This window comes from Pan paniscus, chromosome 5 (genome assembly GCF_029289425.2).
Source record: "Pan paniscus chromosome 5, NHGRI_mPanPan1-v2.0_pri, whole genome shotgun sequence".
Classification (NCBI taxonomy): Eukaryota; Metazoa; Chordata; class Mammalia; order Primates; family Hominidae; genus Pan; species Pan paniscus.
The window spans coordinates 119,472,318-119,499,019 of NC_073254.2; the positions used below are offsets into that span (position 1 = coordinate 119,472,318).

Consider the following 26,702-nt stretch of genomic DNA (forward strand, 5'->3'; position numbering starts at 1 on the left):
CTGTCTTTCTCTTTGTTAACCTCAACACATCGCGCCCCCTTCCGGGAACACTTGCTCTTCTCTCCTTGGCTTGACTAGTCCCGGTTTTTCATTCTTTATCCGTGACCTTTAGGGAACCGTGGGGGGGAAGTCTGGTTTCCGTCCTGCTGCTTTCCTTCAACTACAAGATGGCTTCTCAAAAGGACGCATGCAATGCCATTCCTCAAAGACAGTATGTTGATTTCACAGTGTTTTTATATGAACAACGTTCAAGTGTCAAAAGTATCAATTTCCAGGCTAGGAGCTACAAGTTAAAAGGAAAACAAAAATGTTCCAAAGATACAGTGTTTATTAGCTACATCTTGGGAAGTGCCTTTCCAGAGAGTGACATGAAAACTTTTGCGTGACAAAGTGCACGAAGTATCTGAATTATTTCATTGGGCAATTGTCGTGCAAAAGAAATAGCAAATTACCGTAGAAACAAAATAGTAAGAGCACAGCTAGATGGATAAAGATACAGATGTGAAAATATAGATGCCCTTTGCATGAAAATTCAGTTTTTCTCAGCGCTAGAGACCCAGATACTCCTGAATTAGCATTATAATAAAGTCGTCACTAGCTAACCATCTGCCTTTCCTCCAATCCACGGACGTGGTCCTCAAAATAACATTTTATCTTGTGAGAAACCTTCATTAATTACACCTAACAACACCATGACGCAGGTTCATGAGGATACTACTGAAGGCAAAAGGAAATCCCTATTTCTCTGACCCTTTCCCTAATTTCCACTTAGCACAAATAAGACTACTGGACAGTCTGATTTTAAAAAATCACTGTATGGCCGGGCGTGGTGGCTCCCACCTGTAATCCCAGCACTTTGGGAGGCCGAGGTGGGCAGATCACTTGAGGTCAGGAGTTCAAGACCAGCCTGGCCAACATGGTGAAACCCCGTCTCTACTAAAAATACAAAAATTACCTGGGCGTGGTGGCAGGCGCCTGTAATCCTAGCTACTAGGGGGGCTGAGGCAGGAGAATTGCTTGAACCCAGGGTCAGAGGTCGCAGTGAGCCGAGATCCCGCCACTGCACTCCAGCCTGGGCAACAGAGTGAGTCTCTGTCTCAAAAGAATAAAATAAATAAAAACCACTGTATGGAGCAAAAACTAGAAGGACATATACCACATGTTATCAGTAATCTCTAATTTTGCTCTGTGATTTTGTGCATTTTCCAAGTTTTTTGCATCAGGTCTGATTTTCAAGTTTAATTCTCTGAGAAACATTCTCATCAGAGGAATGTTCTATCTTCTTAGAGAAACCTGATTGGCCTAGTGAAACTGTCATGTTCCTACTCTCTATAATCATATTGTAATTCTTTGCTTGTTTCCCTAGTAAAGGTGAGGCAATTTTCGGGTAAGGGATTTCCCCCTCACCTCTGCCCTCCAAGTGGCCAGCATCTGCTTTGCACACAGAAATTTTTACATCTGCTATATGTTTGCATTAATATGTTCAACAATGATCCTAATGTAGGCCAGTCATTTTGGAAATGCATTGTGAAGTGGAGAGGATTATTAAATACCTCACATTTTGTTCCTTGTGCCAGTTTAATGAGACACCCTCAGCAATTGCTGTTTACCAGACCAGAAAATGAATTTTACAGTTCCAATTCCAGTTCCCTTTCTCTAACCACTCTGTTCTAAGAGTTCCCCATAACATTATGATCTTATGGACACATCGGGTAAGTATATGTATTTCAACACAGAATTTTCTAAGAATGTGTGTTGTGGTGTTAAATTTCTATGTAAGCAGCTGTCACGTGCATGATCTGCTGCAGTTTGATCATCCTGCGCCTGGATCATCAAATGCTTAGCAGCCATCGTTTTACCAGTCTTATCTGACAATCTGCTGTTAATGACTAACAACCAGGGGACTTTATAGGTTAAAATTTTTATTAACTTCCTCTGTTTTCAGTGTTTAAAGTAGAAAATTTGGCCACTGTGGCTCACGCCTGTAATGCCAGCACTTTGGGAGGCCAAGGAGGGTGGATCACCTGAGGCCAGGAGTCTGAGACTAGCCTGGCCACCATGGGGAAACTGTCTACAAAAAAATACAAAAATTAGCTGGGTGTGGTGGCCCAGCTACTCAGGAGGCTGAGGCACGAGAATCACTTGAACCCGGGAGGTGGAAGTTGTAGTGAGCCGAGATCGTGCCACTGCACTCCAGCCTGTGCTACACAGCGAGACTCTGTCTCAATGAATGAATGAATGAATGAATGAATGGAGTGAAGTAGAAAATTCTAGGGGAGGATATGTCACCTTCCATTATTACAGAAACAAATTATCCTTAAAGCAAAATGGAAATAAGCTAAGTAAGATGATATGTGGAAAATATATCGAAATAGGAACTATTGCTCTTTCTTGAGATTTGAACCTTTATAGTGTTATTAGGTGCCATATCACATCCATCTTAAAACCTAATAAAAATTTAAAGCTGTGGTATATATATACAATTGAATATTATTCAGCCTTAAAAGAGAATGAAATTCTGATACATGCTACAATATGGATAAACCTTGAAAACATGCAAGATGAAATAAACCAGACACAAAAGGACATATATTGTACAATTTCACTTATATGAGGCGCCTAGAATGGGCAAATTCACACAGATGGAGAGTAGAATAGAGGTTCCCAGGAGTTGGGAGAAGGCGGGAATGAGAAGTTACTGTTTAATGGGTACAGAGTTTCCGTTTGGGATGATGAAAGAATTCTGGAAATGTGAATGCACTTAATGACCCTAATTATACACCTAAAAATGGTTAAAGTGGTAAATTTTATGTTGTATATATTTTACCACATAATACAATGGAGGATGAAAAATATTTAAAGCTAGTATGCTACAGGCACATCATTACAAATTACAACTTTTTTTTTTTTTTGAGATGGAGTCTCACTCTGTTGCCAGGCTGGAGTGCAGTGGCGTGCGTGATCTTGGCTCACTGCAACCTCTGCCTCCTGGGTTCAAGCGATTCTCCTGCCTCAGCCTCCCAAGTAGCTGGGACTATAGGCGCATGCCACCACACCCCGCTAATTTTTGTATTTTTAGTAGAGACAGAGTTTCACCATGTTGGCCAGGATGGTCTCGATTTCTTGACCTCATGATCTGCCCACTTCAGCCTCTCAAAGTGCTGGGATTACAGGCGTGAGCCACCACACCCAGACTACTCTTTGATTCTTAATATAGTTACTTAAGCATTTCCTAGATAGTAGTGAATCTGGTATAATGAAATATGAGGGTATAAAATAATACTTTAGTTATTTAACAATAGATCCCATTGGGCTTTATGCAGGTATTGTCCATTTAGGCCAGGTTGGAGAAAGTAAGGTAAACTTATGTTCAATGACTGCCTGTTCTTACCTAAAATCTTTTGTGATTCAAACTTGTGGGGAAAAGCAAGAGAGATCAGATTGTCACTGTGTCTGTGTAGAAAGAAGTAGACATGGGAGACTCCATTTTGTTCTGTACTAAGAAAAATTCTTCTGCCTTGAGATTCTGTTCATCCATAACCGTACCCCCAAACCCGTGCTCTCTGAAACATGTGCTGTGTCAACTCAGAGTTAAATGGATTAAGGGCGGTGCAAGATGTGCTTTGTTAAACAGATGCTTGAAGGCAGCACGCTCCTTAAGAGTCATCACCACTCCCTAATCTCAAGTACCCAGGGACACAAAAACTGTGGAAGGCTGCAGGGACCTCTGCCTAGGAAAGCCAGGTATTGTCCAAGGTTTCTCCCCATGTGATAGTCTGAAATATGGCCTCGTGGGAAGGGAAAGACCTGACCGCCCCCAAGCCTGACACCCGTAAAGGGTCTGTGCTGAGGAGGATTAGTATAAGAGGAAGGCATGCCTCTTGCAGTTGAGACAAGAGGAAGGCATCTGTCTCCTGCCCGTCCCTGGGCAATGGAATGTCTCGGTATAAAACCCGATTGTACGTTCCATCTACTGAGATAGGGAAAAACCGCCTTAGGGCTGGAGGTGGGACATGCGGGCAGCAATACTGCTCTGTAAGGCATTGAGATGTTTATGTGTATGCATATCTAAAAGCACAGCACTTAATCCTTTACCTTGTCTATGATGCAAAGACCTTTGTTCACGTGTTTGTCTGCTGACCCTCTCCCCACAATTGTCTTGTGACTCTGACACATCCCCCTCTAGGAGAAACACCCACGAATGATGAATAAATACTAAGGGAACTCAGAGACTGGCGGGATCCTCCATATGCTGAATGCTGGTTCCCCGGGTCCCCTTATTTCTTTGTCTCTGTGTCTTTTTCTTTCCTAAGTCTCTCGTCCCACCTTACGAGAAACACCCACAGGTGTGGAGGGGCAACCCACCCCTTCAAATCTATCTACAGATGAGAAGCCTACTAAAATTTTAAGAATTGTATTAAAAACACACACAAACCTTGGCTACAACAACTTGTGGCTATTCCAAATTAAGAGAAATTACAGTCCCTAGTCATCTAAGAAATGGTCTCAAAAAAGCTGTGCAACTCCCAAAGTTGGCATATATATCCCTCAGTAGCTCTTCAGATGTAGCCATGAAGATTAAAAAAAAACAAAAAAAAAACCAACAAAACTTTCCCAGAGGTTGGACTCTAGAGTCACAGAGAACAATATACAAGGGAATTCTTCCTAGGAGGTAGAAAAGAACCCTAATCATGAATATACCCCATACCTAGACTTAGGGATCCTAACTGTGTCTCCCATTCTTCTTCCCCATTCAGAATGTTTATTGCAGATACAGTTCCACCACTGTACATTAAGTATGTGGAAAACAGAAGATATCCTTTTGGTTCCTGGGTCTCCAGAACAGTAGGAGCAAACATCCAAATCTGATATAGCACTTCCAGAGAGCCTGGTCTTGGAGGATAAAACTTTACCTTGATGGGACTTTTGGCCCCGGTCCCTTAAGAGTCACTGTGTTCCATGTGTATAAAGGGAAAAAAAAAAAAACTATTTGGTGACCAGAAGGGTGGATTGTGGTAGAGACTTCTCTTAAATTCACATATCCCATTCTCCTTTTTTTGTAAGCCCACGGGAGACTCTTTCCTACCCATCTTTCCTTGCATGTAGGCAGGGTCATGTGATTACTGCTGGCCAATGAGTTGTCAGAGACACATCCAAGATGAATAACTTAATTGCTGGTGCAAGATCTTTTAATGCTGTATTCTTCTGCCACAATGGGGAGACCTCATATTGAAATGGTACAGTCACAGACTGAATCAGCTTGGATTACCAGAATCGCCAGTTGGAGATCAGTTGCCTTTGCAGATTGTGCAGACTCACAGTGAACTTCGGATGTGCCAGAAATAACTTTTGTGTTAAGTCACTGGGATTTGGGGTTGTACTGCAGCACAACTCAGCCTATCCTAATACATATGGGAATGCAAACATCTCAGATATTTCTTCTTGGGTGCAATTTAAAATACGTATGAAATGGCTTCAGAAGTGTCCATGAACCTTCAAAATTACATACAAGAATTAGGGAGATACATTTTTCTGGGAACATACAGATGTTAAGACTTCCCTTCTCCGTCTCTATATTGCCAGAAGGGAGGGCCCCAGAATTAAAACCCCATCCTTCCTACAACACTCAGCTTTCTCTTTCAGGAATATCAGTACTAATATCACCATGCCTTTTATCTCTAGGATATCTTCATCCCCTGTACCTTAATTTCTGCATGACTTCATAGGGAGTCCATATTGCTTGATTTTTCTCCATATCATTATCATTGACATAAATTTTCCTTACATTCTTAGAATGTGTATTTCCTCACCTTTTAGATTTCTGGCTCTTATGTTGACTGCTGTATGCCTAGTACCTACCACACAACAGGTATTCAACAAATACTTTTTTTTTTTGAGACAGTCTCTGTCACCCAGGCTGGAGTGCAGTGGTACTATCTTGGCTCACTGCAACCTCTGCCTCCCGGGTTCAAGCGATTCTCCTGCCTCAGCCTCCCAAGTAGCAGGGATTACAGCCCTGTGCCACCATGCCCAGCTAATTTTTGTATTTTTAGTAGAGATGGGTTTTTGTCATGTTGGCCAGGCTGGTCTCGAACTCCTGGTCTCAGGTGATCTGCCCACTTTGGCCACCCAAAGTGCTGGGATTACAGGCATGAGCCACTGTGCCTGGCCTAACAAACACTTACTAAATGACTAAACAAATAAAAGATAGTCTCTAACTTTCATCATAATCTCAAAGAGCTTCATGACCTGGAAGAATTTTAGACACAAATGGGTAGGCAAAGTATTTCTTAATTGCTGGTGCAAGACCTTACCCTTGTCTTAATAATTATCCTGTCTAAGTAATACACCTTTTAAGAAACCCCTGAAAGGAAGATGATCGTCCTTGGTAGATACTGAAATCTGAGGTAAAGTGGCCCATAAACTGTTTTGAAATAGAGAATTTCTAAAACATGTAGGGTATTTTGAATATAGCTGAGAAAGCTGCTATGAACTGAAGGTTTACGTCCCCTACAACATTCACAAATCCCAAATGTGATGGTATTTGGAGATAGGGCCTTTGAGAAGTGATTAGGTCATGAGGATGGAACCCTCATGAATGGGCTGCATGAAAAAGGACCCACAGAGATGCCTTGTACTTTTCCCATGTGAGGACACAGCAAGAAAGCACTGTCTTTATGAACAGAAGTGGGCCCTCACCAGACCCCAAGTCTACTGGCACCTTGATCTTGAAGTTCCCAGCTCCCAGAACTGTGAGAAATAAATTTTTGTTAATACACCACATAGTTTATGGTATTTTATTATAGCAGCCTGAGTGGACTAAGACATAAGCAAATGCATTGTTGATAAAACATTCTGTCAATAACGTAAACTGTGAAAATTCCAGGACCAATCTTGTAACATGAGATAAATAAGAATATTTATTATGCATGTTTTATACAGTAACACCAAAATAACGCTCAATAAGTTACACAGCTGTTTTCTAGAAACATGGCAAAAGAAAAAAAAAAAGTAGGAATAATATGTATTACTCAAAATTGAAAATATGGTCATCTTTTAAACAGATTTGAATTCATGATTTCTACGTAAACAAAAACATCATAAATATCTAGAAATAATCTTTTTTAACAATGCACTAGATACTATCTAAAGGCTCAATTTTATTGCACATATTTGGTTTAGGCTTATTTGATCAATACATGCAGAAAAATAAATTACAAACGTGAATTTTTAAAAGGAATCAGGATGTCATTTTGTACTACAAAAATTAGATGAGGGTTGATACATTTCACAGCTTAATCTTCAGAAAATTTTCTTCAGCTATTGCATAAAATCACTGATTAAAATCATCACACATGGAAGCTAAGAACTATTAAATACAGTAAAATAGCTCTGTTGGTACATTTAAAATAAGAGAACAGGCATCAACTATTCTTTGAATTGATACCAACTGTCTTCTTTTTATTTATTTTTGAGACAGGGTCTCACTCCGTCACTCTGCAGGAATGCAGTGGTGTGATCATGGTTCACTGCACCTTGACCTCCTGGGCTCAAGCATCTTCCCCACTCAGCCTCCCAACAGCATGAGCCACCATGCCTGGCTAACAAATTGATACCAACTATCACTCTTCTCAGCTAACTAAAAAGGTGGTCTTCACAAGTTTTAAGAACATTAAATGACAATATTGGCACAATCAATATTTTATCATTTTATATTTGGAAAAAAACGGGAAGCTGGGGTAAACCAGTTTCTAAATAAAGCTAATGAAACTTTAATTCATTCAAACACTATGGTAGTTATGTTGATGATAAGTAAACATTATTATTTATTTATACTGTTTCCTGAGGTGATCCAGAAACTACTGTTATTATAGTAGACTCGCTACTATATACATTTACTATCCCTGCAAATGTGCTTTGGAAATACTCAATAACAAAAATTTTAAGGTAGACCCATGTGTAATTTAACATGCTTTCTCTGTTACAAAAGCTATCTTTAGGAAATTCTTAAGTATCAAAAATCCAATTTATTCCATTTTCAGAAGACAAGGAAAAAGCACTCATAAACTCTAGGCCATAAAAAAATAGATTTCATAAGTAGCTCCTTTAACATGAAGAAAATGACAATAAAAATATCTTACTTGCATGTTACTTCTGGAATAATGTCAAAAATCTATGTAGATCTTTCCATTTTAAATGATGTTAAAATAGTGTCAGCACTGTGACTGACTCATAGCAAGTATGGGTATCTATCCAAATATTTGTCTTTGAAACAAGAAACAAGTGACCATCCGATGAAAAGTGCATGCCTCTTAACAGTATCTTTCTGTAAGAAAAATTAGGTGATCTATATTTACATTTGGGCAGTGGGGGGATGAAAACTGCTCTTACCAAGATGGCTGACTTGAATAAAGACAGTCAATATTTTTCAAAAAATTCACTGCTCTGGTACTGAGATCTCCATGATGACAGATTACAGTTAAACAGAAAATGCTGTGAAATACCTTTTACAGAACACAGCCTGACTTTGCAGATTAACTTAAAGATATATTTCTTGATTATTTCACTGTTAAAAAATCAAGAAAAACACTACTAACATTTCAACATCTTAAAAATAGAATTTATGCAATGACATTTTTAAGCTCTGCATTTTGTATACTATTACCGTCTTTAATTACAGTTATGTTCATCCATATATCAAAAGGCAGCACTGGTGACCTTGATAACATTATATATGCTTATGTGTTTAAGACAGTCTTGATTAAATATTTCCATACATTATCTGCAGCCACTATTCTTATCCTTTCTTCCCAGGAGGAGAATGAAGTGGGACTAGGCATTTACCCGGCACTTGCCTGCACTATCATTCATTGGCACTAATGATTAGGATGCTTGAACCATGCAGTTTTGTTTCTATTTCAACAATATGACACTGAAGTAGCCATTATCTTTTGATATTTAAGCCTAAGTAATAGTATATTCTTCATGCCAAGTTTTGACAGCTCAATAATTTGTATTCTAGAGGGGAAAATGATATTTTTGCTATTATTTATTTTAAAAGAAAATAAAAAATGCCAGCTTAATGCCCCATTAAAAGCTAAATTCACCTGAACTTATTAATGATGCTTGCTGAAGACAAAGTGATTTCAAAACCCCAAAACTGTGTTTAGTATTTACAAGAAGTAGAAAAAGTATATATTTTTCTGTTAAGAATATAATTCTCTATCATTTACAAATATAATTTGGTAATTTATATTTCAAAGCTATCCTATGGTCCTATATGGATTATCAACTTCTAATTGCCAATTCTAAATGTTATAATCATCTATATTGGGCCTTGGCCAACCACCTGCAAGTTATCCTTAACTCCACCATGAAGAGGGTGCAAGAGATATGTTTATGAAATGCCTCAATATAATTCTAGTTTTTCAAAACCTCAAGGTAATAAGCTAACCAGCAGATTATTTGTAAACCCACACTACTGAAATTACAGTGACACCCTTTTATATGGTTGAATTGTATAAAATATGACCAGGGAACTACACCGTATTAGGTGTTACTTCATGAAATTATGTGTTATAGCAGTTTCCTAAATGGTAGTACACATATATACCACTAGATGGCCCTGAGATGATTTTAAGTTAAGTGGTACGTGGATAAACAATTTTTAATAGTTTTACTTTAATATTTATTATAAAAATATAAAAGCACATAAAACATGGAATATGATTGCTCAAAACAAGACTAAGGTTACAAAAGGCTAAAAATATATTTTTAAAAATAACCATGATATAGAATATGTGAGAGTTCAGGAAGGTGGCATTACATTTAGGAATCACTGTCTCAAGGAATGATTTGACTTAGCCAGCATCATTTCTGAATGCTTGTAATAATAAGCCACATCATAAAGGTGTTTCCTTTCCTACTGTAAATTCTGGGAGGTTTTTGTACCCCAGAATAAATACCTGGAAACAAAATTCACATTTATTTTAAGACTATGAATTTTAAAGCATTGAGTAAATTTACTTTAAAAGGGTTCACCAAAATGGTGAAAAAGTTCAGGACCATTTGAGGAACATGCTATTCCTACAGAAGAGGGAAGACTACAAAGGCACATTATATATTATAGTTATCACTGTGGCATTCAAAAACAAATGACCTAAATAATCATTACCATTAATAGTTATAATACTCTTTCATAGAAAAGAAGGTAGGCTTGTGCACTAAGCGCTCTTGATTCTGGAACCACCTGTACGTAAGTGTCACTAACATGGACCCACTGGCCTGCTGATTCACTATCAGCCGCTTTCAAACCTAGCAAAACAAAAAGAAGTACAATTTTAAAGTAAGTATGCTTTAGGTTCTTACTCTAAATTACAAACAATAACATATTCATTACAAACTCTATCTAATGCCAAATTTTACCTGAGAAGTCTGTTTTTTCTTGGGTTATTTTCCAAAAAGAACTTTTTTTTTTTTAATTATATTTTTAAGTTCTGGAATACCTGTGTAGAATGTGGTTTGTTACATAGGTATACATGTGCCATGGTGGTTTGCTGCACCCATCAACCTGTCATCTACATTACGTATTTCTCCTAATGCTATCCCTCCCCTAGCCCCCCTCCCCCGACAGGCCCAGTGTGTGATGTTCCCCTCCCTGTGTCCATGTGTTCTCATTAGAACAAATTCTTTCAAAGCATTAATATTATAGGTATAATTAATAATGCTGTCTGGCCCAGCGCAGTGGCTCATGCCTGTAATCCCAGCACTTGGGGAGGCTGAGGTGGGTGGATCACTTGAGGTCAGGAGTTTGAGACCAACCCGGCCAACATGGTGAAACCCCGTCTCTAATTTAAAAAACAACAGACATTAGCCGGGTGTGGTGGCAGGCGCCTGGAGTCCCAGGTACTTGGGAGGCTGAGGCAGGAGAATCGCTTGAACCCGGAAGGCAGAGGTTGCAGTGAGCCGAGATCCTGCCACTGCAATCCAGCCTGGGTGACAAAGTGAGACCTCATTTCAAAAACAAAACAAAAAAAGCAAAGTTAGTTGGATGACCCATAAACAAAGCCAGCAAATTTTCAACTCCAACTCTTCTGACAATCTGATATGGCTTCAAAAACTTTTGGTATTGTTAAATAAAATGCTACTCCACTATAATACACAATGACTCAGTACCTTAAAATACCATGTCATCTCATATGACCTAGAAGGGTACAGTCTTCATAATATTTGAGATTTTCTAGGCACTCCTAGAGGGAATTCTCAAGGTGAATCCAGTTGAGGCTGGGCATGGTGGCTCTGTAATCCCAGCACTTTGGGAGGCCGAGGCGGGCAAATCACTTGAGGTCAGGAGTTTGAGGCCAGCCTGGCCAACACGGCGAAACCCCGTCTCTACTAAAAATATAAAAAATTAGTCACGTGTGGTAGCACGTGCCTGTAATCTCAGCTATTCAGGAGGCTGAGGCATAAGAATCACTTGAACCCAGGAGACAGAGGTTGCAGTGAGCCAAGATTGTGCCACTGCACTCCAGCTTGGATGACTGAGACTCTGTCTCAATCAATCAATCAATCAATTAAGTTAAAATAAAGCAAGCAAGCAAATCCACTAGAGGCATCTATGAAATAATAACTTAGCTCTCCCAGAAAAGGAAGCACATATTCGTTTGTTTTTAAGAATAAAATAAACTTAGGATGGCATACCAGGCACATTTTTCTTTTTAGTGTTATGTTCCGATAATTTCCTGGAGGGTGTTCTCACTTTCACATAAGCAGTGTAGTGGCCTTCTCTCATCGAGCCACTATGTTCCACTATGCCATAGAGACTGTAGAGAACTTTATCTCCCACACTGGCATTCTTTTAAACAAAGAAAAAAACCCAAATTAGTAAAATTTGTTAAATACTGTTTTAAGGAAAAGTAAGTAAATGTATATCTGCTTAACATAAGAAAAATGCATAGTAAAATTGAGATACTTTCCATACTTACTAGGCTGGCAAAATGGAAAAACCTTAACAAGGTTCTCTGTTGGCTGATTTGTGGGGAAAAGAGCACTCACACATATTGCACATGGGAATGCAAAGGGTACAATCCCTATGCAGGGATGTTTCTTTTTTTCTCTCTCTCTTTTTCTTGAGATGGAGTCTCGCTCTGTCACCCAGGCTGGAGTGCAATGGTGTGATCTCGGCTCACTGCAACCTCCGCCACCCAGGTTCAAGAAATTCTCCTGCCTCACGTTCCCAAGTAGCTGGGATTACAGGGGTCTGTCACCACGCCCAGCTAATTTTTGTATTTTTAGTAGAAACAGGGTTTTACCTTGTTGGACAGGCTGGTCTCAAACTCTTGACCTCAGGTGATCCACCTGCCTTGGCCTCCCAAAGCGCTGGGATTACAGGCGTAAGCCACTGAGCCTGGCCTATGCAGGGATATTTCATGTTATCAGGCTAAGTTGTGTATGTATTACTCTTGGATTCATTAATCCTTTTTCTAGGATTTGATCCCACAAATACATGAGCAAAATGTCAAAAGACATGTACCACACTATTAATTGCAGGATTATCTGTAATATCAAAACACGAATTAAAATGTCTGTAAATTGGGGACTGGTTGAATAAACTATGATGCATCCACACAATAGAGTATTATGCTGCTTGAAAAATGGAGTGTAGACTATCTCTAAATGCTGCTATGGAATAAGCTGTAGGATATAATGTTAAGAGTAAGACAGAAAAAAGGATACACAGTGTCAGCTACCATTATTTAAGAGGGGAGATGAAAATATACATGCCTGTCTGCTTATATTTAAAAAAAATTATAAAAGAATAAGCCATAATTTTTAAAATGGTTACCTATAAGGGGAAGGAGCAAACAGGTAGAATGTCATGGAGAAAAGCCAGATATCTTTCAATTTACCTTATTTAGGTACATTTGACTTTGGACCTATATAAATATGTTATGTAATTATTAAACAAAATTAAATTTTAAAAGAAATTCCAAAAAGTGAAAATTAAAAATTGCACAAATGAACAATAGATCCAGTCCTTATCTGGATAATAATTGATTTTAAAAATCACATTTATGAGACAATTGAAAATATGAACACTAGGTGATATGACAGAATTATTAAATGATATTGTGGTTATGTTAAAAAGTGTAGAGGGAGCAATTCTTATCTGTTAGAGATACATAGTGAAATATTATGGGTGAAATGATTCCTGATGTTTGCTTCAAAATAATAAAGGAGAAGAAAGTGAATTAGTGTGTGGATAGGGCAGGACTGGCCATGGATGTAAGGTTTTAGGGCTGGGTGCTGGAAGTTCATGGTAGTGTTCTATTTGCTTTTGTGTTTATTGGAAATTCTCCGTAATAGGTACTTTTTAAAAATATGTTTTCATAAGTTTAACACAAATATTGTTAAATTTCATTATTATTTACCACATTATTAAATTCTAGGAATACTGAGTATTAACAATTGACAGATAGTGCTGGTATTCCACAGCAGATACACTGTAATTCAACCAAAAATTGCATTTAAGATGATTTTGTTTTGATTATCAATGTGCTGAAAGTATTAAGTTCAATAAGCATTCTATTACATACTACAAAATCTAGACTTCTAGCCAGTAATCATGAACAGGACAGTATGTTACCCCATAACTGCTTCCTTCAAGGAAGACCAAGTCGTCTACTTCATCTACACAATTCTTACATGTAAAATAAGCAATGATAAGCCAGTCTGCTTTCTGTACCTAATTATTAAAGTAGCAGCAGTTTTGAAGTATCACACTCCGCTGACAAGTACACTACTCTCAGTAGTACACATGAAGTGGCACGAAAGACAATTCACTTCTACACTGATTTGCAAAAGATACAGAACTCCGCAAATGGTAAAACTACTACTGATTAAACAGTTCACAAGGAACAATCGAGGACACAAAACCTCCTTCTCTCAGCAACCATCAGCTTCCAGTAGCACTTACAAACAGCTTAGACCTTCATAACCATCATGCTTCATGCCTTACCTTTTCAATTTTCCTTTGTCTCCCAAAGGACAAAAATCATATTCAATGTATTAAGTGTTCCACATATTACTGACTTAATCACTGGCTATTAAAATTCCCTTTCAGAAGAGAAGTTATTTTTTTAGAAAAAGCATTGTCTCATAATATATAGGATACTTTCAAGCATATTAATTTATAAATCAATTAAATATCTTAATATACTGTACCTTACAAGTAGCAGAACAGAATGGTGCTAAATCGAGCATAAGTGGAAAATCTACATGTCTGTTTACTTTACGAAGACTCAAGCCAGCCTTAAAAAGACCAAAACATTTTTGAAATGCAACAATTAGAAATAAAGCATTGTCTTTGTTAACTAAAACCAAAAGAGAAATTGTAGGACTTAGTTTTTTCATAGATAAAAAATGTGACTAATGTATAGTCTAAAATTAATATGACTAAATTAAAAATTAGGTTTCATAAATTGTTACTGCAAAGATTATTCATTTACATGGGGATTTTTACCACAAACAATAGGGGGAATAGTTACTTTCATTATGGCTTTTCAACACTTATGGAAAAATAAATTCAATATAAAAGCTAAGCTACTGACACATATGCTATCATGAAAATATATTCAACTAAAGAGTAAAGAGATTGGTGTTCTAGGCCTAACTCAGTGACTGGTTGTCAACTTGATTCCATATATAAAAGGATGAGATTAGGTCCTTTTCAGTTCTAAAATTCAATTATATTCATTCATTAAAACAAACAACCTGAACACTCAAAACATTTTATCAGTAAAAGTAAATGCTATATATTACATAAATAAAATTGTACTTTTATGTTCTTAAATATGCTCTCTTTTTCTAATTTTCAAAGGCAAACCTTAAAAAGTATATGCTTTGCATTATGTAATGGTAATAAAAACTAGCTAATAAAATATCAAAGGTATTGAGGAGACCCATAAATAGAAATGGACTCTGTTGGAATGAAAAGATACCTAAATCTGAAATGAATGGGTAGACAAAAACGAAAAGGGGCAACCTGTCATGACGTCAATGACTGATCTTTCATTTGCATACTAATCACAAGTTTACTGTAGATCTGTTGCTTTTTTATGGCTTATCTTTCTTTAAAAACAAAAAACCCTTTTTTTTTTTTGCCGAAGTGTATCCACCTACTGATTTGTTTTTTCAAGTGATCTTTAGAAGGCTTGAAAATAGCTGACATGAAATTATGACGTCATATCCCAGGAATATTTAATCTACATTCAATTTCTTTGCCTTTTTCATCAGGTGACCTCTATAAGCACCCAATACCAGCACTGTCTGAGATCATTTCAGCTATTGTGTTCTCCTCAATCAGTACTTTGCTGTTGAGAAACTACACCATCATACGAGAGACTGTGTGAAGGACTTTAATATAAGATGAATCTTTTTTTAGGTGGTAATTTTTGGAAAATTTTTAGACTTATATTTGCATATACAGTCTCCTGCCTTTTTCCCTTTAATGAAATGATACACTGCATTTTCCATATTAAAATATAAATTTGATATCCTGCACATTGGACATTTAAGCTAGGCCTTACGTCTGGCATGATCTGAGTGGGGCACACACAAATTTTTGTGTATATCTCTATTTCCTTGTGGTAGATTCTTAGTCAAGAGTAATTAGCTTTGTTCAAAAATTGTTTTGTTTAAAACATTACTCGGCCGGGCACGGTGGCTCATGCCTGTAATCCAAGCACTTTGGGAGGCCGAGGTGGGTGGATCACCTGAGGTCAGGAGTTCAAGACCAGCCTGACTGACATGGTAAAACCCTGTCTCTACTAAAAATACAAAAATTAGCCAGGCACGGTGGTGGGTGCCTGTAATCTCAGCTACTCAGGAGGCTGAGGCAGGAGAATCACTTGAACCCAGGAGGCGGAGGTTGCAGTGAGCCGAGATCGCGCCATTGCACTCCAGCCTGGGCGACAAAAGCGAAACTCCATCTCCAAAAAAAAAAAAAATTACTCAATGTTCTTCATATTCATTACTAAATTGCTTTCTAGCAGGTGTTACCAACTTACACTCCCAATGCTGGTAAATGAAAATGTCTCTATCTCAGTTCATCCTTATCAACACTACTACATCTTTGCTAATTTGGACAGGTTGAAAAAAGAATCTGCCATTTTATTTTGCCTTTCTTTTGCTGGGAAGGATGGACCTTTTTCATACTTGCCTGGACTTTGTACTTCTAGAAATGTTAGTTGATATTCTTTTCCCATTTTACTATTAGGGTCTGATATTTTTCTTATTGATCTTTAAGACTCTTTATATACTTACAATATTAAAATTTTGGCATATTTATGACAAAGATCTCTATTCAGTTTCAGATTTGCATTTAAGTGTTGTGGATGTTTCTGATATACAGCCCTAAAGCTACCATAGAGAAGGTGTTCAGGGATGTCAATGAACTAGAAACACAGGCATTGCTTAGGGACTCCGCTCCCTACAATGCCCAAACCCTGGGAATAAGAATGTGGCTTTGCTGACATTACATTTAGCTTGAGAGAAAAAGGGACCTAGATGGATGTCCATAAATATTTCCCTTTAAGGGCAAGAATTATTTCTGTAAGTTGTTTCTAAACAGGGATGCAAGTACCAAATATAAAATAACTGCGGTGCATCATGAAATTAGCTTCTGCAATCTGGCATTATCCTCTCTTATTCACACAGAATCACTGCAGATGTACCCTTTCCATTAGGCGCTCTGATATGACAAGACATAATACATCTGCTTCTGTTCTCTGTGTCATTTCAGTTCCATTGAGCTTCTACAACCTTGGCTATGGAAGAATTCAGAACTTAATCTAATCTGTGGATAGGGATGGCAGGATGGAGAAAAATCTCTTCTCGCACATCTGGATCCCACCTAAAATGTTGCAAATATGTAAACTATCAATAGTTTTCCTTGAGATTTCCTTCTTAAGGTTTTATATTTAGAAAGGCTTTCACACAGAGGTCAAGTTAAATATTCATTTAAGGGCCAGGTGCAGTGGCTCACGCCTAAAATCCCAGCACTTTGGGAGGCCGAGGTGGGCGGATCACCTGAGGTCAGGAGTTTAAGACCAACCTGGCCGACATGGTGAAACCCCATCTCTACTAAAAATACAAAAATTAGCTAGGTGTGGTGGCACACACCTGTAATCTCAGCTACTTGGGAGGCTGAAGCAGGAGAATCGCTTGAACCCAGGAGGTGGAGGTTGCAGGGAGCCGAGATTGTGCCACTGTACTCCAGCCTGGCAACAGAGGGAGATTCTCTCCTCTACCCTCCCAAAAAAATCATTTAAGTTTTCTCCTTGTTTTCTTGATAATTTGTTTTATACAATTAAAATTTTTACTTGAAAATTGTATGGGCTGGGTGTGGTGGCTCACGCCTGTAATCCCAGCACTTTGGGAGGCCCAGGCAGGTGGATCACTTGAGGTCAGGAGTTCGAAACCAGCCTGGCCAACATGGTGAAATCCTATTTCTACTAAAAATACAAATATTAGCCAGTGTGGTGGTGGGCACTTGTAATCCCAGCTATTTGGGAGGCTGAGGCAGGAGAATTGCTTAAACCCGGGAAGTGGAGGTTGCAGTGAGCTGAGATTGTGCCACTGCACTCCAGCCTGGGTGACAGAGCAAGACTCTTATCTCCATCTGGTCTCGAATTCCTGACCTCAGGTGATCTGCCCACCTCGGCCTCCCAAAGGCCGAGGGAGCCACCGTGCCCAGCCACAAAACTTATTTTCTATTACCACACAAACATACACAGAGATACCATTTAGGTTCCTGCTGCCTAAATTTTCAAATATTGTGAATTAAACAATTTTAATCAGGAAAGTCTTATAAACTATTATGGCTAGATGAGCAGTAAATCTCACATGACACATTTTAAAATGCAATAAGTTACTGGTTATTGTCTAATTCTTGACAATATTCTATAGGACTTAAAGCTCTGTAAAACACATGATGAAAATTATGGTGCTACTGAAGAAACTTACCTGATGAAATCTTTTCAGATGGAGAATTAGGACAGCTGGAACAGCAGAAATGAGCAATTGCTTCCTGGCATTAGTATAAACTCCTTCTACTTTCTTTTCTACATAAAATACAATAAATTTATTTATAAAATTCCATTTTATACATTATCTACCATATAATAAAAATTTATACAGAAGCATCATACCACATTTTTAAAAATGTTAAAGAAATTGGACTTCTGATGAAAGGACAGTCTTTACTCCTTCCTAGAACTCTGCTAAAATGAAAGTAAAGGAATTTTTTTTAAGGCACACAGTTAATAAGAACAAAGAATAGGAGAGGTAACACTTGAAACAAAATTTTGGAAGGTAGAAAGCAGATGGACTAGAATTAATTTCTGTCAATGCCCTCCAGCCAAAAATCACCAGAAGCACGTGTAGTTGAAGAATTTGGGTTTTAAAAGATTTCTAGATTTCTAAATTTTTTTTTTCTTTGGAGATTGCTGTTACCCAGGCTGAAGTGCAGTGAGGTGGTCATGGCTCACTGTAGCCTTGACCTCCCAGGCACAAGCAATCCTCCCACCTCAGCCTCCCAAGTAGCTGGGACTACAGGTGCATGCCACCCCACCTGGCTAATTTTTAAAATGTTTTTTGTAGACATGGGATCTCACTATGTTCCTCGGACTGGTCTTGAACTCCTGGCTACAAGCGATCCTCATGCCTTGGCCTCCCAAAGTGTTGGGATTACAGGTGTAAGCCACTGCGCCCAGCCCCAATTTCTAAATTCCTAAGATTTATGTTAGTATTTGAACATTGCCAATTGCATATAGGTATTTCTTCCTTCTCCCATTTCTTTATTACTAGTGTATTAAGTATGTCTTTATTCTGATGCTTTGACATCTAGGGTCTGGTTAACATTGGAGGGACAACCCCTCCAAGGGCTAATTCCTAGAGATAGTAAACAACTTACATATGCATGCCTTTCACATGCAAACCAATCCAGAGCCCAGAGAGCATACCCAAACAACCTCCTTCACTGGGCTCTTACACTCTGGGACACTATCCACTTGCTGTAATCACTCTAGGACCAGGCACCTGATAACTAGAGACAGCTCCTATATCCCAGAGCCCACTAATATTATTCAAACTAGCCAATCCTAAGCCTGCTTAGCCTGCCTTACCCATTTCTTCCTTTAGAAATCACACTAAAGGCTCCTGTCCATGTTTCCCCCTCACTCCCCTACCTCCTGACTGACGCTGGTGCTTCCCTGTGTGGTCCTGTGCAGCATGGTGGGCCCCCACTTCTTGGGAACTATGAATAACACACTATTTCTTCAGTGGCAATTATCTCCTGATCTTTTAGCCTCACCGTACCTGAATAATAAAGCCTACATTTTAAAACAAGTAGTCACTAAGAATCAGAGTATTCTTTCCATTTATTCAAGGATAAAGATGAACTGAAAATTTCTTATTTTCCCCCTTTCTCCACTTTTCTCTGACCAACTAATCATGGTAATTATAGCGCTAGCTTTATGACATGCTACTATTTAAAATCTTCAAAATTTATCTTACGTTGAGTTTACAACAGATTGATAGGATCTGTGAAACACATTAGCCTTATCATTTATCTTACCAGTGATACAATTAGAAGTTTTAGGGAGGCCAGGCATGGTGGCTCACACCTGTAATCTCAGCACTTTGGGAGGCCAAGGCGGGTGGATCATGAGGTCAGGCATTCAAGACCAGCCTGGCCAAGATGGTGAAACCCCATCTCTACTAAAAATACAAAAATTAGCTGGGCATGGTGGCAGGCGCCTGTAATCTCAGCTACTCAGGAGGCTGAGGCAGAATAATCGCTTGAACTCAGGAGGTGGAGGTTGCAGTGAGCCGAGATCGCGCCACTATACTCCAGCCTGGGCAACAGAGTGAGACTCCATCTCCAGAAAAAAAAAAAAAAGTTGTAGGGATATTTCTTCTGGATAGATTTCAGATAGGTAGTTCCCTCAAATAAGATTATATGGGTTTGCATTTTCAAGGCAGAGTTGTATACTTCCTGCTCTTTATTTAAATAAAAAAACTATTGAAAATCTGTTCTGCCCAGTATTGTAAGCGCTCAGGTACAAATATGAATGAAACAATCTCTGCCTAAGTAACACAAGTATAGGGACAAGATTCTCAGTAAAATTCTCAGTGAAATTTGTAACTCACTAGACACTATCAGGAGATCAATAATTATGTAATTAAAAAAATAGTTACCTGCAAAACTGGTTTCTTCTTGGTACTTCTGTTTGTTTTTAGTACAATTCTCACATAGAAGCTTATTATTCCCCATTAGTAATTCCATAGATGTAAACTGGTAGAGACAGGACTGAATTGAACATTCTTTAGAAGTAGTTATATAGCTCTGAGAAAGGGTCTGAAAAGCATTTTGGGGACTATGAGACCTCAAATGCTTCCCCTCTAAAAAACATAAATTATTTGAAATATTTAGTGGCTGATTTTCTCTGTCAAAATCTTGATCTCCAGTTACAGTGCTGCTCAAACGAAGTTCAGAAATAGCTTCTGCCATTTCCTTATCACCACTGTCAGTCTCCTTGGTGTACAGCAGTTCACCTGCTGACAGAGGGTAAAGGGGTCCATCTGGCTGCACACCGGATCCACTACTGGATCTGAACAGCCCAGTCTGCTTTGAAGCACTTTCAGATTCTGAAGGCTCACTGTCAGCATCAACATTGCTTTCAGAATGGCTGGCTTCTTTTTCACTGTCATCAGTAGGGCTTTCATTCAGACGTGACTCAGAATTCATGAGGCTGGCAAACATTAAAGAATCCCCATTCATTTCAAGGTTTTCATTTTTCTGGTATGTGACAGTTTCTCCAGATGACAATTTTCTAATACATTTTCGGTCATGAATTAGTTGACTCTGTAAGTTGACAGTGTTTTCAAAGAAAAGAGTCTTGTAACCTCATTGAAAATAAATGCCAATAATTCTTAAACATATCATAGTTATTAAATACCATTTCAGATCCATTTCCTAAGCCTACTGAAACTAAGATCACTAGAAGATATACTAAAAAATAGTTCTATTTTAAAAGTAAATCTTCACACAAGAAACAACAGTGTAACAGAGGCTATTTGTGGGGAAGGAAATAGGACTTTTGTAGAACAGGGCTATGAGGGAGACTTTTTTCTTTAAAAAAAAAAATCTCTTTTAGAGACAGCGTCTTGCTCTGTTGCCCAGGCTAGAGTGCAGTGGCACAATCACAGCTCACTGCAGCCTCAAACTCTCGGACTCAAGTGATCCTCCCACCTCAGCCTCCCATGTAGTTACTACTACAAGTATGTACCACCATACCTGGCTAATTTTTTAATTTTTTGTAGAGATAAAGTCTCGCCATGTTGCTTAGGCTGGTTTTGAACTCCTGACCTCAAGCAATCCTCCCACCTTGGCTTCCCAAAGGAGACTTTTCAGTTACTGTATAAGCCTTTCCATACTTGTTCATTTTTAAACACTGAAAATGTATCTGTTTTTTAAACAAATTAAAAAGTAACAAAAGTAAACTATAAACTATTATGACACAGTGTTGCTTGGTTGCCATAGATCTGGAAGAAAATTACGGGAAAAAAATAACCTAAGTTTGGGAAGGGGGGAATCAACTAATTAAAAATTTTAAGCTACCTGAAATGTTTCACTAAAGTTTCCACACAGCTGATGGCTTAAAGTACATTTTTCTTTTCCTATACCTTGGCTGAAGGGTCAAGACAAAAAATAAAGAAAAGACTATCATGAGTAATTGATACTCAGTTTTAGTTATTCAGGGGAAGAAGATGAGTAAGTTATAAAAAGTGTCTTGCCTCAATTTTTTTTATCTTCAAAATCAGGAAAAATAACATTAGCCAACAAGTTCCACTCCGCTGAATTTATATAGTACTTTTTTTTGGAAACAAACTTTCCTATTATACATATAATACTAACAGTTGGTAAACAAAGCGGCTGGCCAGGAAGCTTGAACTGGGTGGAGCCCACCGCAGCTCAAGGAGGCCTGCCTGCCTCTGTAGACTCCACCTCTGGGGTCAGGGCACAGCCCAACAAAAGGCAGCAGAGACCCCTGCAGACTTGAATGTCCCTGTCTGACAGCTTTGAAGAGAGCAGTGGTTCTCGCAGCACAGAGTTTGAGATCTGAGAACGGACAGACTGCCTCCTCAAGTGGGTCCCTGACCTCCGAGTAGCCTAACTGGGAGGCACCCCCAGTAGGGGCACACTGACACCTCACACGGCTGGGTACCCATCTGAGACAAAGCTTCCAGAGGAACGATCAGGTAGCAACATTTGCTATTCAGCAATATTCGCTGTTCTGCAGCCTCCCCTGCTGATATCCAGGCAAACAGGGTCTGGAGTGGACCTCCAGCAAACTCCAACAGACCTGCAGCTGAGGGTCCTGACTGTTAGAAGGAAAACTAACAAACAGGACATCCACACCAAAACCCCATCTGTCAGTCACCATCATCAAAGACCAAAGGTAGATAAAACCACAAAGATGGGGAAAAAACAGAGCAGAAAAGCTGAAAATTCTAAAAATCAGAGCGCCTCTCCCCTTCCAAAGGAACACAGCTCCTCGCCAGCAACGGAACAAAGCTGGACGGAGAATGACTTTGACGAGTTGAGAGAAGAAGGCTTCAGATGATCAAACTTCTCCTAGCTAAATGAGGAAGTTCGAACCCAATGCAAATAAGTTAAAAACCTTGAAAAAAAGATTAGACAAAGGGCTGACTAGAATAATCAGTGTAGAGAAGTCCTTAAATGACCTGATTGAGCTGAAAACCATGACACGAGAACTACGTGACAAATGCACAAGCTTCAGTAGCCGATTTGATCAACTGCAAGAAAGGATATCAGTGATTGAAGATCAAATGAATGAAATGAAGCAAGAAGAGAAGTTTAGAGAAAAAAGAGTAAAAAGAAACAAAGCCTCCAAGAAATATGGGAATATGTGAAAAGACCAAATCTATGTCTGATTGCTGTACCTGAAAGTGACAGGGAGAATGGAAAACACTCTGCAGGATATTATCCAGGAGAACTTCCCCAACATAGCAAGGCAGGCCAACATTCAAATTCAGCAAATACAGAAAACGCCACAAAGATACTCCTTGAGAAGAGCAACTCCAAAACACATAATTGTCAGATTCACCAAAGTTGAAATGAAGGAAAAAATGTTAAGGGCAGCCAGAGAGAAAGGTCGGGTTACCCGCAAAGGGAAACCCATCAGACTAACAGCAGATCTCTTGGCAGAAACTCTACAAGCCAGAAGAGAGTGGGGGCCAATAGTCAACATTCTTAAAAGAATTTTCACCCCAGAATTTCATATCCAGCCAAACTAAGCTTCATAAGTGAACGAGAAATAAAATCCTTTACAGACAAGCAAATGCTGAGAGATTGTGTCACCACCAGACCTGCCCTACAAGAGCTCCTGAAGGAAGCACTAAACATGGAAAGGAACAACCGGTACTAGCCACTGCAAAAACATGCCAAACTGTAAAGACCATCGATGCTAGGAAGAAACGGCATCAACTAACGAGCAAAATAACCAGCTAACATCATGACAGGATCAGATTCACACATAACAATATTAACCTTAAATGTACATGGGCTAAATGCTCCAATTAAAAGATACAGACTGGCAAACTGCATAAAGAGTCAAGACCCATCAGTGTGCTGTATTCAGGAGACCCATCTCATGTGCAGAGACACACATAGACTCAAAATAAAAGGATGGAGGAAGATCTACCAAGCAAATGGAAAACAAAAAAAGGCAGGGGTTGCAATCTTAGTCTCTGATAAAACAGGCTTTAAAACAACAAAGATGAAAAGAGAAAGAAGGTCATTACATAATGGTAAAGGGATCAATTCAACAAGAAGAGCTAACTATCCTAAATATATATGCACCCAATACAGGAGCACCCACATTCATAAAGCAAGTCCCCAGAGACCTACAAAGAAACTTAGACTCCCACACAATAATAATGGGAGACTTTAACACCCCACTGTCAACATTAGACAGATCAATGAGACAGAAAGTTAACAAGGATAGCCAGGAATTGAACTCAGCTTTGCATCAAGTGGACCTAGTAGACATGAACAGAACTCTCCACCCCAAATCAACAGAATATACATTCTTCTCAGCACATCACACTTATTCCAAAATTGACCACACAATTGGAAGTCAAGCACTCCTCAGCAAATGTAAAAGAACAGAAATTATAACAAATTGTCTCTCAGACCACAGTGCAATCAAACTAGAACTCAGGATTAACAAACTCATTCAAAACCGCTCAACTACATGGAAACTGAACAACCTGCTCCTGAATGACTACTGGGTACATAACGAAATGAAGGCAGAAATAAAGATGCTCTTTGAAACCAATGAGAACAAAGACACAACATACCAGAATCTATGGGACACATTTAAAGCCGTGTGTAGAGGGAAATTTATAGTACTAAATGCCCACAAGAGAAAGCAGGAAAGATCTAAAATTGACACCCTAACATCACAATTAAAAGAACTAGAGAAGCAAGAGCAAACAAATTCAAAAGCTAGCAGAAGGCAAGAAATAACTAAGATCAGAGCAGAACTGAAAGAGATAGAGACACAAAAAAAAACCCTTCAAAAAATCAATGAATCCAGGAGCTGGTTTTTTGAAAAGATCAACAAAATCGATAAACCACTAGCAAGACTAATAAAGAAGAAAAGAGAGAAGAATCAAATAGGCACAATAAAAAGTGATAAAGGGGATGTCACCACTGATCCCACAGAAATACAAACTACCGTCAGAGAATACTATAAACACCTCTACGCAAATAAACTAGAAAACCTAGAAGAAATGGATAAATTCCTCCACACATACACCCTCCCAAGACTAAACCAGGAAGAACTTGAATCCCTGAATAGATCAATAACAGGCTCTGAAATAGAGGCAATAATTAATAGCCTACCAATCAAAAAAAGTCGAGGACCAGACAGATTCACAGCCGAATTCTACCAGAGGTACAAGGAGGAGCTGGTACCATTCCTTCTGAAACTATTCTAATCAATAGAAAAAGAGGGAATCCTCCCTAACTCATTTTATGAGGCCAGCATCATCCTGATACCAAAGCCTGGCAGAGACACAACAAAAAAAGAGAATTTTACACCAATATCCTTGATGAACATTGATGCAAAAATCCTCAATAAAATACTGGCAAACCAAATCCAGCAGCACATCAAAAAGCTTATCCACCATGATCAAGTGGGCTTCATCCCTGGGATGCAAGGCTGGTTCAACATATGCAAATCAATAAACGTAATCCATCATATAAACAGAACCAAAGACAAAAACCACATGATTATCTCAAAAGATGCAGAAAAGGCCTTTGACAAAATTCAACAGCCCTTAATGCTAAAAACTCTCAATAAATTAGGTACTGATGGGACATATCTCAAAATAATAAGAGCTATCTATGACAAGCCCACAGCCAATATCATACTGAATGGGCAAAAACTGGAAGCATTCCCTTTGAAAACTGGCACAAGACAGGGATGCCCTCTCTCACCACTCCTATTTAACAAGTGTTGGAAGTTCTGGCCACGGCAATCAGGCAGGAGAAATAAATAAAGGGTATTCAATTAGGAAAAGAGGAAGGCAAATTGTCCCTGTTTGCAGATGACATGACTGTATATTTAGAAAACCCCATCATCTCAACCCAAAATCTCCTTAAGCTGATAAGCAACTTCAGCAAAGTCTCAGGATACAAAATCAATGTGCAAAAATCACAAGCATTCTTATACACCAATAATAGACAGAGAGCCAAATCATGAGTGAACTCCCATTCACAATTGCTTCAAAGAGAATAAAATACCTAGGAATCCAACTTACAAGGGATGTGAAGGACCTCTTCAAGGAGAACTACAAACCACTGCTCAAGGAAATAAAAGAGGACAGAAACAAATGGAAGAACCTTCCATGCTCATGGATAGGAAGAATCAATATTGTGAAAATGGCCATACTGCCCAAGGTAATTTATAGATTCAATGCCATCCCCATCAAGCTACCAATGACTTTCTTCACAGAATTGGAAAAAACTACTTTAAAGTTCATATGGGACCAAAAAGAGCCTGCATTTCCAAGACAATCCTAAGCCAAAAGAACAAAGCTGGAGGCATCAGGCTACCTGACTTCAAACTATACTACAAGGCTATAGTAACCAAAACAGCATAGTACTGGTACCAAAACAGAGATATAGACCAATGGAACAGAACCCGCAGAAATAATACCACACATTTACAACCATCTGATCTTTGACAAACCTGACAAAAACAAGAAATGGGGAAAGGATTCCCTATTTAATAAATGGTGCTGGGAAAACTGGCTAGCCATATGTAGAAAGCTGAAAATGGATCCCTTCCTTACACCTTATACAAAAATTAATTCAAGATGGATCAAAGACTTACATGTTAGAGCTAAAACCATAAAAACCCTAGAAGAAAACCTAGGCAATACCATTCAGGACATAGGCATGGGCAAGGACTTCATGTCTAAAACACCAAAAGCAAAGGCAACAAAAGCCAAAATTGACAAATGGGATCTAATTAAACTAAGGAGCTTCTGCACATGAAAAGAAACTACCATCAGAGTGAACAGGCAACCTACAGAATGGGAGAAAA

The 26,702-nt window shown here is 38.7% G+C and overlaps 1 protein-coding gene across 5 annotated transcripts in view; it reads right to left on the reverse strand.

Annotated features, from left to right (window-relative positions):
• Positions 1-6,781: 6,781 nt before the first annotated feature.
• The window catches only part of USP45 (ubiquitin specific peptidase 45), an 83,545-nt gene continuing 63,624 nt past the window's right edge, over positions 6,782-26,702 (reverse strand). For 4 of the 5 annotated variants that reach the window (XM_008978087.4, XM_003824359.6, XM_034962582.3 and 1 more), the window contains 5 exons: positions 20,260-20,926; positions 18,025-18,122; positions 14,224-14,310; positions 11,701-11,854; positions 6,782-10,314 (listed from right to left, as the gene is read on the reverse strand). In XM_008978087.4, the coding sequence (XP_008976335.1) occupies positions 10,184-10,314; positions 11,701-11,854; positions 14,224-14,310; positions 18,025-18,122; positions 20,260-20,926 (1,137 nt within the window). In that variant the 3' untranslated portion in view covers positions 6,782-10,183. The remainder of the gene's footprint in view (positions 10,315-11,700; positions 11,855-14,223; positions 14,311-18,024; positions 18,123-20,259; positions 20,927-26,702) is intronic. The other variant, XM_008978088.5, reaches the window with a different exon arrangement.